The sequence below is a fragment of the Astyanax mexicanus genome, chromosome 9 (genome assembly GCF_023375975.1).
Source record: "Astyanax mexicanus isolate ESR-SI-001 chromosome 9, AstMex3_surface, whole genome shotgun sequence".
NCBI classification, from domain to species: Eukaryota; Metazoa; Chordata; class Actinopteri; order Characiformes; family Acestrorhamphidae; genus Astyanax; species Astyanax mexicanus.
The window spans coordinates 13706954-13719198 of record NC_064416.1 but is presented as its reverse complement, the minus strand read 5'-3'; the positions used below and the strand labels follow the sequence as shown (position 1 = coordinate 13719198).

General features: G+C 36.6%; 1 protein-coding gene across 3 annotated transcripts in view; it reads right to left on the bottom strand.

Moving 5' to 3' along the window:
* glg1b (golgi glycoprotein 1b) overlaps window positions 1–12245 on the bottom strand; it is a 56116-nt gene that overhangs the window by 18566 nt on the left and 25305 nt on the right. For 2 of the 3 annotated variants that reach the window (XM_022679512.2, XM_022679513.2), the window contains exons 5-11: window positions 10859–11062; window positions 9445–9516; window positions 8997–9183; window positions 7630–7844; window positions 5517–5638; window positions 3605–3706; window positions 443–596 (exon numbers count right to left, since the gene is read on the bottom strand). In XM_022679512.2, the coding sequence (XP_022535233.1) occupies window positions 443–596; window positions 3605–3706; window positions 5517–5638; window positions 7630–7844; window positions 8997–9183; window positions 9445–9516; window positions 10859–11062 (1056 nt within the window). The remainder of the gene's footprint in view (window positions 1–442; window positions 597–3604; window positions 3707–5516; window positions 5639–7629; window positions 7845–8996; window positions 9184–9444; window positions 9517–10858; window positions 11063–12245) is intronic. The other variant, XM_022679514.2, reaches the window with a different exon arrangement.

The following is a 12245-nucleotide window of genomic DNA, read 5'->3' as shown; positions in this document are numbered from 1 at the left end:
CAGTATTTTGTCATATCGCCAAGAATATCATCGCGATAATACCATGAAATATTGTGATATTATTTTAAGGCCATATCGCCCACCCCTACCATTTATATTGAAACATTACATGCCACTAATATATTGAATCTATAGGTGTTAAAGTTCATGTTCACATTCAAGTTAATTGTTGAGCTTTCACCAAAATACTTACTCAGATTTTTTTTATTCAATCAATAAGGTAAATCTGATCAATGTTTTTTACCTTATGTTAAAGTGTTATAAGGACCAGACCAATACAAATGTTTAATTTTTACATTAACTTCCACAGAAAGTGAATAAAGGTTTTTCATATGACAGCAACAATTTGTATCCTTTCTTCCAATTTCAGAAAACACAAAAATGAAAAAAAAAAGTGTGTGTAAGAGGAAATTAAAGCTACAGTTCTGCAGCTGTTACTTACCCGTCTGCCCTGTTCCTCTGTGCGATAGGCGTGGCGATACAGGCAGGAGAACACAGCACCAGGAGGCATTAACTCACTGGTCTCATTCCAGCCATGCGTGTGGCAGAGCCGGGAAGCATCATTCTGACACTTTCTATACAAGACTGGATCAAGCCTGTGGGGAACACAGTTAATCGTGAGGTCAGCTGGCGTTTCAGAACAGGAGAGAGTGGAGGAAGCGTCAGTACTGTTTAGTTACAGAGGCACCTTTTAAAGGGGCAGTGATGTAAAGCACTAAAAGCTATTTGAGTAATAGTTTGAGCGCCCCCTTGTGGTGAATCTTTAGCCTGATCAACATGAGTGAATGAGTGAGTGTGACCTAATAGGGGTGTCACTCAGAAGCCCCATATTTAACTACACTCTCTTTTAGTGATCCCATATTTGCATAATTGGCCTTTGGTTCTCTCTGGGTGGGAAGGATGGCGCTTTTCTCATCCCAACAATTCCTGCTGCCTGACAGGCTGTTATTGTAGTATTTCTTTTTTTAATTGTTCAGTGAAGTTGAGATAATAACGGTTGGAAATTTGCATTTGGCTGCACGCCAAAAAAAAAAACAAAAAAAACAAACCAAAAAAAAAAAACTTTATAACAATATTGGTGAATTGCTTATTTATTTTATTTTATTTTTAAAACCAAAAGTGGAAAAAAAAAAAAAAAAAAAAAAAAAAAAAAACAGATGACAATATAAATGAGGATGAACATCAACATTGAGAAACCCATTTCTTTACATGTGACAACATGGATAATTTTTAAAAAGATGTGAGTGATTGGTTTTATTGGACTAATTAAAATGAAAAATAAAAAAAAAACAAGTTTATGAAAAAAAAAACATAAGCGTTATTCAGGGGTTTTGTTTTGGTAATTTTTTTTTGTTTAAAAAATGAATGGAAATAATTAAATAAAAATAATTGTATACATGTATATTCATTTCATTGCAGTAGTATATTCTGGAAATTAATAAAATATATTTAATTGTGTTGTCATATTGCCAATAATTTCTTACTGTACAAAATATCCTAAAATATTGTGATACTATTTTAGAGCCATATCATCCAAACCTAATTCTCACTACAATCAAATCATATAATAATTTTAAAAAGATGGAGCGTAGTCAGAACTGTCAAATTTGGTATGACGCATCATGATGCATGTGTGTGTGTTTGTGTGTGTGTATTTTCACACTTCTAATCAGGGTTGTGAAAATGACTCAGTGCTGTGAGGTTTTAAATCAGGAGAACCCAGTGAAATCTCTCAGCTACCGCGGTCTAACAGAGCGTTCTACAGTTCTGAGTAAGAGGACTCCGCTGTGCTTCTCTACCGTCTACTACAATCCACACAGAGATCACAGCAGGATCCCAGTCCTCCCAGCCTTCTGAAGCTGCAGCTCCACTATAAGCGGTAGAGTGGACAGCCGTTCACAATGGGTAATGAAAGTAAATTGCCACTACAAAGTATTCCAATTAAAAAATACTCCTGTCTAATGGGCTGTGAATGACTTTACGAGCGCTGAAAAGGCCTTTATTACAGCATATCTCTGTGACACCTGAACGCCTCTGTTCCCATTTCAAAACACCAGAGTGATGTACTGATGAAGAGGGTCAGCTCCGACATGTCACGCCTCAAACTACAGACAAACACTACAGAGAAGAGCTATCAGTGCTACCCACAATTATATTAATTAAAAACATTATAAAAGATCAAACTGACACTCACAATCAAGCAAAGTGCTTTAATCCCTCTTTACTGTGCTTTTCCTCTATTATTAAAAACTCCATTTCAGGAAGAGTGGAACAGTGGCGTGCCATAATTGTATCATATATAAGAATAATTATCATTTTTGAAACAATGTCTGGTATAAGAAAAAAATATACAGCTTTAAAAGCAGTCTATTTTTATATATATATGTATTGCTCTGTATTAAAATGCTTTAAGGGCATTTCTTGTAGAATTGTTTGTGCTCCTTGTGGCCCTATATTGTTTTTACAATGTTTCAAGATGATATTCAATATTTATTACAAATATTTGATCAATTACAAAAATACTATTGCAACACAAATATTAAAATTGTATTTCAAGAAGATTCAACATTTTAAACATTCAGCAGAAACCAAAAATATGTATTTTTACATCTACTTTGAGGGCAAATGTTACTTAACAAGAGTCTAATTTTGTATAAATAAAAATGAAAAACAATAAATTATATATTTAAAGAATTTGTAACATAACCAGACAAATGTACCACAGTACTAAAATGTAGAATTTCTACATGCATTTACCTGCATAAACAATTACAAAAACAGCCTTAAAGCTTCACAGTAAATCAAGATTATAATAATAAATAAACTGCTTTCAATATATGATATTACTATTGTCATGATACAGATTTTATATTTTATATATTTTGTATGTTACAATATGGCACACCCCAGTGTTTGCTGTTCATATGCCTGTACTAAATATTCTACACTTCCGTACTGTTAGTTAAATTGTTACTTTTACATAAGTTACATAATTTATTTTGGCACATTATTATTATTGGATAAACATATACTATAGTTTAACCTGTTACGTTTATAAACAATAAAACATTTATTGTGATGCATATTCTTAAAATGTATTCTATTTTATTTTTTTCCATTTTCTCCACAATTTACACAGCCAATTACTCAACCCACTCATTAGGACTTCCCCTATAACTAGTGATGCCCCAACACTAGGCTTTGGCAAGTAGCATCATAGCACGTTCAGAGGAAAGGGCAGAGACTTGGTTCCGATACATCAGCTCACAGACGCCTTGTGCTGATTGACATCACCCTTTTGAGTGATGAGGGGAGAGAGCAGCATCTACCCACCCAGAGAGAGCAAAACCAATTGTGCTCTCTCAGGGTTCTGGCAGCTGATGGAAAGCTACACATATTCTTAAAATAAATAAAATATTTTTGAGTGTTTTATCCAATTACCAAGTAGATTATCATCTCAATAATAGCCTAAAATAATGTTATATCATTTTAGGACAATATCTCCCACGAGTGTAAAGATAAAGAGAGACAGAGCGAGAATCACAGGCTTTGTGTAAAGGAGTATCATGCTGAGGCTCATTAAGAGAGAAATGTGACTACTAACTTCCAGTCTCTGGAGATAAAATACTGCAGCTCCAGCAGCCGGTGCTCACAATCCTCCACCATCTTCTCAGTGTAGAGGTGTTCCATCAGACACGAGAGAATCCTGCACACACACACGCAGACACACACACACACAGGCTGTAGTGGCCTAAAATTGTCAGTCTTCTCCTATATATACCCAGTTATTGCATGACAGCATCAACAGAACAGACAGTGCACATCCTGCTCTCTGAACATCTCTTCCACACACCAGTCCTGCATCCCTGCTGCACGTCTTATACAGTATTCACACAGGCAGAGGAGGGCTAGCTCTACAGATGCCCACCGGATTCCGTTTGTTTGTAAGACTCTACCCCTCCTCCTAACACCCCCACAACACCCCAGAACACCACCAGCACCTTCCAATAGAGTTGAGACTAGAGTTGAGTTGAGAAAGTACTACTTGGGAAAGTTTCACTTTTATCCCCCCAATACTGCAGTGTGTCAGACTGGTTTCATAACTATAACAATGATATCAAATGTGATCCTCCCAGCTTCCCTGAAATCAATGGTTCTCAAACAGAGAAAATTCTTGCTCTTCCTTACCTGGGTTGGTCCTGATGAGAGCCAGTTTTAATTTAGATGGTTTTTGCATTACATTACATTACATTTCATTTGGCAGACACTTTTGTCCAAATGATGTACATTTAGTAATAGAAGACATTGAAAGTTCAAGGTAAAATATATATATATTTTTAGATAGGGCCTAAAGGAGGTGAAAGGGAAATGGTGGGATAGAGGAGGAAATATGGGAAATAAAGTTAAAAATGAGGTCAGAAGTAATAGTTAGTTTGTTAGAGGTGTTAGGAGAGTAAGTGCTCTTTGAAGAGCTCTGTCTTCAGGAGTGTCTTAAAGATAGCGAGAGATTCTCCTGATCTGGTAGTAGAAGGTAGTTAGTAAGAGGTGTTAGGAGAGTAAGTGCTTATTGAAGAGCTCTGTCTTCAGGAGTTTATTAAAGATAGTGAGAGATTCTCCTGATCTGGTAGTAGAAGGTAGTTTGTTCCACCATTGGGAAACTCTGTGTGAGAACAGTCTGGATTGCTTTGTCTGAATGTTTGTTTGGTAAAGCGAGGCAACGTTCACTCGAGGAGCACAGCCCCGGGAGGTAGCGTAAGCCTTCAGGAGTGATCAGTGCAGGTAGGAAGGAGCATTTTCTTTCGTTACCTTGTTGGCAATTGTAAGATCTTTAAATTTAATACGAGCAGCAACTAGTAGATAATAGAGCTCAATAAGCAGGAGAGGCCCACTACTCATTGAGCTCCATTGGCTACCTGTTTGCGACTGCATTTGAGGATGGTTTTAAAGTTCTTGAATTTTTTTTAAACTGATTGACCTTCAGTTTTAAAAGTAGTTTTTGCACTGTGTGAATTAGAACATTAATTGTTTCATAATGGCTAGTATATGCTATATATCTTAAATGTTTAGGAACCACTGCAGTAGAACATAACATTAGGTGTGGCAGAACAAAAGATTTACAGCATGAAATTCTGTAGGAACTGTAAGATTTTAGATTATGTTTTTTACACACCTTGTGGAATCTGATCCATCAGAATTTAGACCCTAGTAAAAATGCCTGAAGGTACAATAGAGCCTACACACTAGCACCAGTATTCTTTTTAACTGCAAAGTCTTTACAAAGGGAATAAAAAGGTTCACAGTATTATTAAACACGGCCAATTAAATCCAGCTCCTCTTTGGGTTTTCTTTGCCTAATAAAGTATTCAAGAGAAACTAAACAAGAGAATTCTAGTGTGCTGAAGAAAGAAAAAAAAATAATGCTTAATTTCAGTGCCTTTAAAACTTAAAACATCATTCCCAGCTCTCCACATTTAAGTGGTTTATAAGAGAGACACAGTGCACGTAGCAGGACTCACATAGGGTCTCCGTTGCGGATGTGCTTGCAGGCTGTCTGGATCACCGACTCGCAGGCTTCATTGAGTGCTCGGTCAATGCGATAATCAGCACCAGGGTCTGCTGACTGGATCAGAGCCTGAAGCTACAGAGCAAAAACACACCGTAGTCTCAGTCACAGAGGAAGTGCCAGACAGAGTATATCAGATAATTGACTTTCTCAACTGAATTCTGGGAATTTTCTAATATTATCTAGTGTAATATAATCTCAAACTCAAATCTGAATTCATCCTGACAAATAGTCAATAAAATGTGCAAATAATTAACTTCCGCTATTGGTGTCTCCTAGTAACAGAAGAGAGAAAGGGTATATAATCACAATATACAGGTTATTATATATATTGTGTTGTTTTATTGCAATTAGAAGTTGTTAATATTTTTGGTGCCTTAAAAATTATTAATAATCAGTTATAACACATACATACAGTAGAAAGGGCAACAATGACCTATTGTTCGCCAAATAGTGAACTATATCACACAGCCATCTATATTTTTGCCCTTCCTACATATGTGTTATAACTGAATATTAATTATTTTTAAGGCCTTTACAACCTAATTATTAACCATTAATAAACTAATTGTAAACCATTTATAAACCCTTTATAAAGGTAGTCTTATTTTAAAGTGTTAACACATTTTTTAATGTGTGACTGCTTTTTAGGATTCAAAATACGTCTCTATTTAATTTTCTCAAAATGCAACCTTGGAATGTCAAAGCAACAGTACAATAAGGTCATATTTAACAAAAATTTAATATATTTATTAATTACTTATTTTGTCCAGTATTTTACTACAGTCCCCAAATTGCCGCTCAGCACTAAAGATGGTGAAATTTTCCCTGATCCTTTATCAGATAAAAAATTTAGTAAAATAGAAGCTCAATAAAAATGGTTGTTATATTTTGTTACTTATCATCATTTAAACTGCACTCTGATAAGCTTTAAGAGTTCCAGTCACATACACAGTGCAGCTCGCAACCCAGAAGGGGTCCTGTCAAAACTCCCAGGCTAAGAACTTCTAATTTAGACAATATACTTTTATACTATTTTTTTTTTATTTTTTTTTTTACAATTTTAAGTGTCAGTATAAACACACCACCATATCCATAAAATATGAAAAAAGACCAGATTTCGCAAGTAATATGTTGAGAGTGGATTTTCTTATACAATAGTAAGTGAGTAATTCATTAAATAAAAATATATTTTTAAATCAAATTTAAGATAATCAGATTTTGCACATTTTAACACATTTAAAACATGCAACCCCACCCACACCACCACCCCAAACCAATCCAATCCAATTTTCTCCCCAATTTAGTTATTTCTAATTCCCACCCCACCAGTTACAATTTCCCTATCCAGTAAAGTCAGTCAAAAAAATATAAATCACCAGAGTGGTTATTGCTTGACAGTGATTGTTCACCTGTATGGAAGATAGCAGACACTATTATTCTTTGAGTGTTTTCACCTGTAGTTTGTTTATATGGTTTCAATCAGTTAACGAGTTCATTACCTTGGAACATTTCTCCCTTTGCTTGGTTTGGTTTTACACAAGAAAAAAATGCAACGATAACTAGTCAGGCTCTGCTAACTGGACTAAATAGTGCTGGTGTAAAAACATAGGGTGTAGGGTGAATAGACTAGAGCCCAAAGATACCTCTTAGATCATTTTATATTGGGTAGTATCTAAACTATCTCTTTGTGGGTAAACTCAATACACTTGGAGGAGAGCACTAATTGCCAGTTCTGTAACATGAGCTACAAGATGTCTGGCAAGAACTGTACAGACTGATGAGGGAAACGTATGGCCATCTTACGAACCCAGATAAAGGGACACTAATTGTAATTTCTTGTACTTTCAGCAACAGATGGCTGTTGCATCACCAGGGATTGAACCATCGCTCTCCTAAAGATGAGGCCAACACTTTAAACGGTCAGTTAGAATGCTCATGTTTTGTTCATTTCCAGGCATTTCCAGCACTGCAAGCTGCTGCATCCTCTGCGAATAGGCTTAAGAAGTCTGATAATGAAGCCCACATTTTCTTCTTGACTTCCTTCCAGATGTATGAGTACTTACGGCATTCTGGCAGAGGTTGTCTATCGGGCCCTTGTCGCCCCGGCCCACTCTCATGAGGCAGTGGAGGGTGCGTCCCTTGCGGTGCAGCCCAGAGCAGTGGGCCTCAATCTCTCCCCGACAGTGCAGCACGATCTCCGGGCTCAGGGAGAAATCCTCCATCAGCATTCGCCTGTAGTCAAGCATCTCTCCCTGACACTCGCCGCTCACCATGCGGCCTGCGGCCAAACACAGAAGCAGCAGACATTAATAATACAGAGAGAGATGCACAATGACAAAAACACGACTGCAGAAAACCTAACAACCACATATATAGATTACTCTGATGACAGTGAGTCTCTTATGTGACACAGCTGAGGAAAAGAGAGGTAGATAAGCTTAGACAGGAGCCACAAATGCAGAAACAAACAGCTAAGTTCTGAAACTCTCATTACCTTGTTTACTCTGCTATAAACGCATATAAACTTAATCGCTTCAGCTAATTGCAGAACACAAACGTAGCTTTGTACATCCACTGCTCTCTACCAAAATACATTTTTTACATTTTTGTGTACCGTTTTTCTTATTATTTCTAAGTTAAATTTTAGCTGTTTAGTTCTGATCTTTATATTTTATACATGCTTTCCCCTTTTTTCAGTTCAGTCATCAAAGCATTCTTCTGCTAGCTGTACTACGAATGCCTGTGTGTGAAAAAAATCTGTCATTGCATAAAATGGTTAGCATACCTAACCTCTCCAACAGTTCATCCATTTTTAAAACAATCCACAACATTAAATATAAACAACAAAATATTTTCTGTCTCAGGCATTCAAATCATATTATTTCATTCTATTCATTCTTTTTCTCTCAGACATGGGTGCCACATCGTCAATAAAATTGTAAAAATGGTTATAGTAATTAACTGCATCTTATAATTGCTTACCAAGTTCTGACCTAGCAACCATGCCAGCCCATTTGAAATCTAATTTTATTAAATAAGGTTTAATAAAAAAAAAATCCCTATCTATTGTGTAAGACAGGGTGGTTGGGCAGAGCTTTGGAGATGTATATTGGGACTTTTTTGTGCTTAATGCATCTCATCAAGCTAATTTCAGATGCCACTGGTAGTAGAATGCTGTATATCATTGCTGTTCAATGAACCTTTGTTTTTTAGTTTACTACACAATGTAAACAGACGGACTGTCCCTTACACAGTCCAAACTTCTTTTTTATTAATGGACCAAAAATAAATTCTCAACCAGGGTTATTCCACCAAATATTTTATGTTATTTGGACACCGAGGATATGCAGAAATCCAACAATTATATATTCTTTTTTTTTTTTTACATGGACAGCATAAAACACACCCACACATCCACACACTTACTGACCTCTGTGCACTGCGGACTCCAGGCAGAGGAGCAGGTATGAAAGTCGCGCTTCTCTGGCTCGGGGCAGGTTGGTGTCCAGATTACAGCGGTATTTACGAAGGTCAGCCTTGCAGGATTTGGCCAGTGAGTAACTGACCTTATAGTCCTGAGCAATCAGCTTTTGCCTAGTGGTCAGGGCGTCTCTGCACTGTGGACAGACATGCTTATTTAGGCTCCAGACATACACTTGCACCACACACTACCACAAGCATTCCTGTGGGTTTCACTGGGGCTCTGTGTGGAGCAGCTAAGAAGCTCCTCTGTCTTATGAACAATATTTAACACTAAAACAAAACACACATTCCTGGAAAAAATAGAATTTATCTGTAGTGCTTCTCTTTTACTACTGTTTGCTTACTGCACATTACACAATATAAAATAATAACAAAGAGTGATATGGGGGACACACCTTTTCAGACATTGCTTCCTCAAACTTGTGGTTGAAGAGACATTTGTAGACCCTGCCCTCTCCTGCTTGAGTCTGAAAGAAAGCATAAAAGTGATTTATTAGCATTTAAAGCACATCAGAAAAAATTAAGAGACTTTCTTTGAGTCTCAGATCCAGACTCAGACACTGAAACTGCGTTAGCTAACCTCTTCTCCATGACAGGCTGATTTCAGGCCTGAGGGAAGGGGTCAGCTGTCAATCATCATTATTTGGACATCTTTGACATCAGTCACCATGAGTTACCAATGAGGATGCTATCAGAGGTAAGATATGACCAATATACAGGCTTATATCAGTTGGTTGCTAATAAAATCAAGTTTATTCAGTTGATTTTATGGCTTCACTCTGATGAGAGGAAAACTCTAAGATTTTAATGGCGTTATCTTTAAACAGACTGCCAAGTTTACATTGACCATCTGCTTACATATTAAAGTAGTAAACACATGCAAAATTAGGCAAACTGGTTCACATCAATAAGATTGACAGAAAAAAAACTATTTAAAATACAAATTATTAGCTTTATGTTGTTGATTGCAAAGGGGAGTCATTGACACACTGGTCATGCACGAAAGCTCTAGTCCACTGTGTATAAGGTGTAAACTGAGTCTATCAGTTCAGTTGTCAGTAAATGTGCACTTAAGCATGATCCGTAAGAGGAAAAAAAAAAACCTCACATAATGCTGCTTCAATAATTAACAATTGTTATAATGGCCTATTGAGTCACTATACTGTATTAAAGGTTTAACTTAACTTAAAACTGATTGATACCATCTTTACCAGGGTAGATACAGGGGTGAGCTAGGCTAAAGTCCATTAGAAGTCACACTGTCTTAGTATTATATACAGCTCTGGAAAAAAATAAGAGATCACTTCAAAAAAGTTTCTTTGATTTTACCAAATTGAAAACCTCTGGAATATAATCAAGAGGAAGATGGACGATCGCAACCCATCAAGCCAAGCTGAACTGCTTAAATTTTGCACCAGGAGCGGCATAAAGTTATCCAAAAGCAGTGTGTAAGACTGGTGGAGGAGAACATGTCAAGATGCATGAAAACTGTGATTAAAATCCAAAGTTATTCCACCAAATATTGATTTCTGAACTCTTAAAACGTTATGAATATGAACTTGTTAACCTATTTTTACTTCAAACAGTAATTTAATTTCATAACTTTGATTCAAAAACTGAAGTTTACTGTGTTTTTTCTTTGTGAAGAGTTAAAGAGTTAAGCCATATTAGCTGATATCAGTTAATAATTTGAGAGTTTCTCAAGGCAAACACGCTCACATCAGTATCCTTCAAATGTTTTATACTGCTTGGGTTTCAGAGTAAAGGAACTGAAGAAAAATAAATACACAGACAGTTGAGGGGGCATACATTTTCACAGAAGCGTTCTCGGTCATCTCGGCAGGAAAAGTACAGGTAGCGGTCCAGGTGGAAGTCATCTGACGAAAGCTCAGCCACCCTCATGATGGACTTCTTGCATTCCTCTCTGATCTGTTGGGCCTTTCCCTGCTGCTCCGCTTCCCTGACCAAGGCCTTTTCTAGACATGCAATGACCTCACCCTGAGAATGCAGATCCTGAGAGGAGAGCAGGGAACAGAACCGATGAAGAGTTAGTAAAACACAAACGCTAACTTTAGAAGTTCCTACCACAAGAAAAGAACAAGAAAAGCAGGAGACGAGAAAGACAAACCGAGAAGCTGAGTAACTATAATAACATTCCATTAAAAGAATGTGTGGACCAGAATCACTCGAGGGATTCCACACCCACTCAGATATTTCCTGGCACCTCATATCTAAAGCACTTTCAAACAACCACCCTCTAATCTAATTTCACAGTACATCTGTAGACAACAGAATGATGTGTTATCTGCTACTAGAGCTCTAATTACTCAACAGCTTTACAATATCTATAGAGAATACTCAAACCTAAAAGATCTGATCTCCAGTATTAGTCACTGCTGATTCCAGTTGAGTTGTGTCCCCTCCCTTAAGCTGGACAAGAGTTTTACAGTCAATAGCAAGAAGAAGGCCACACCCTTCAACTGGGTGAGTGGGGTTCTTATACTCAGCCTTCACTGTGATCTGCGCCAAACACGATTTCTTCCAAAAATAAAGGGGATTTCTGCAGAGATCTCAAGAGTGAAAGAGGAAAACACTGCTGAAACTGTAAGGACTGTACTTCTAAAAATGAAGGCCACAGATAGCTATTAGAGCAATACCATAGAAGAGTTCATGTTTGAGTCTTTAAAGTACTAAAATAATAATGATGTAATAGTCAAAGGGTCTATTTAATGCAAAGGTACTTCCCACACCTTTATGGAACAAATACCTTTTTTCATAGAGTGGAGCACTAGTGCTTTTCATTATTTTAAAATGTTTTGCATAGTATACTAAGACCAAAAAAAAATGTTAAACTAGAGTAGTTGTATATTTTAGATTATTCATAAGCCCCTTTTGCTTAGATGACACCTTTGCACATCTTGGCTGGATTTTCTCAGTCAGCTTTTTGAAGTAGAGTCACCTGGAATTTAGGCTTATACAATAATATAACAGTATAAAATGTATTTATTTTTTCAAAATTTATACCCATTTAAAGAGTTTATTTTAACTTTCAATTAAACAAAGACAACAAAATGAAAGCCAAAAAAACATGAAAACTGGCTCATTCATAGTAAAAAAACAAAAATATACTGAGGTCAACAAAAATTATTTAAGTCATATAAAGTTCTACATTGTGTGTAATTACTGTGACAGATCC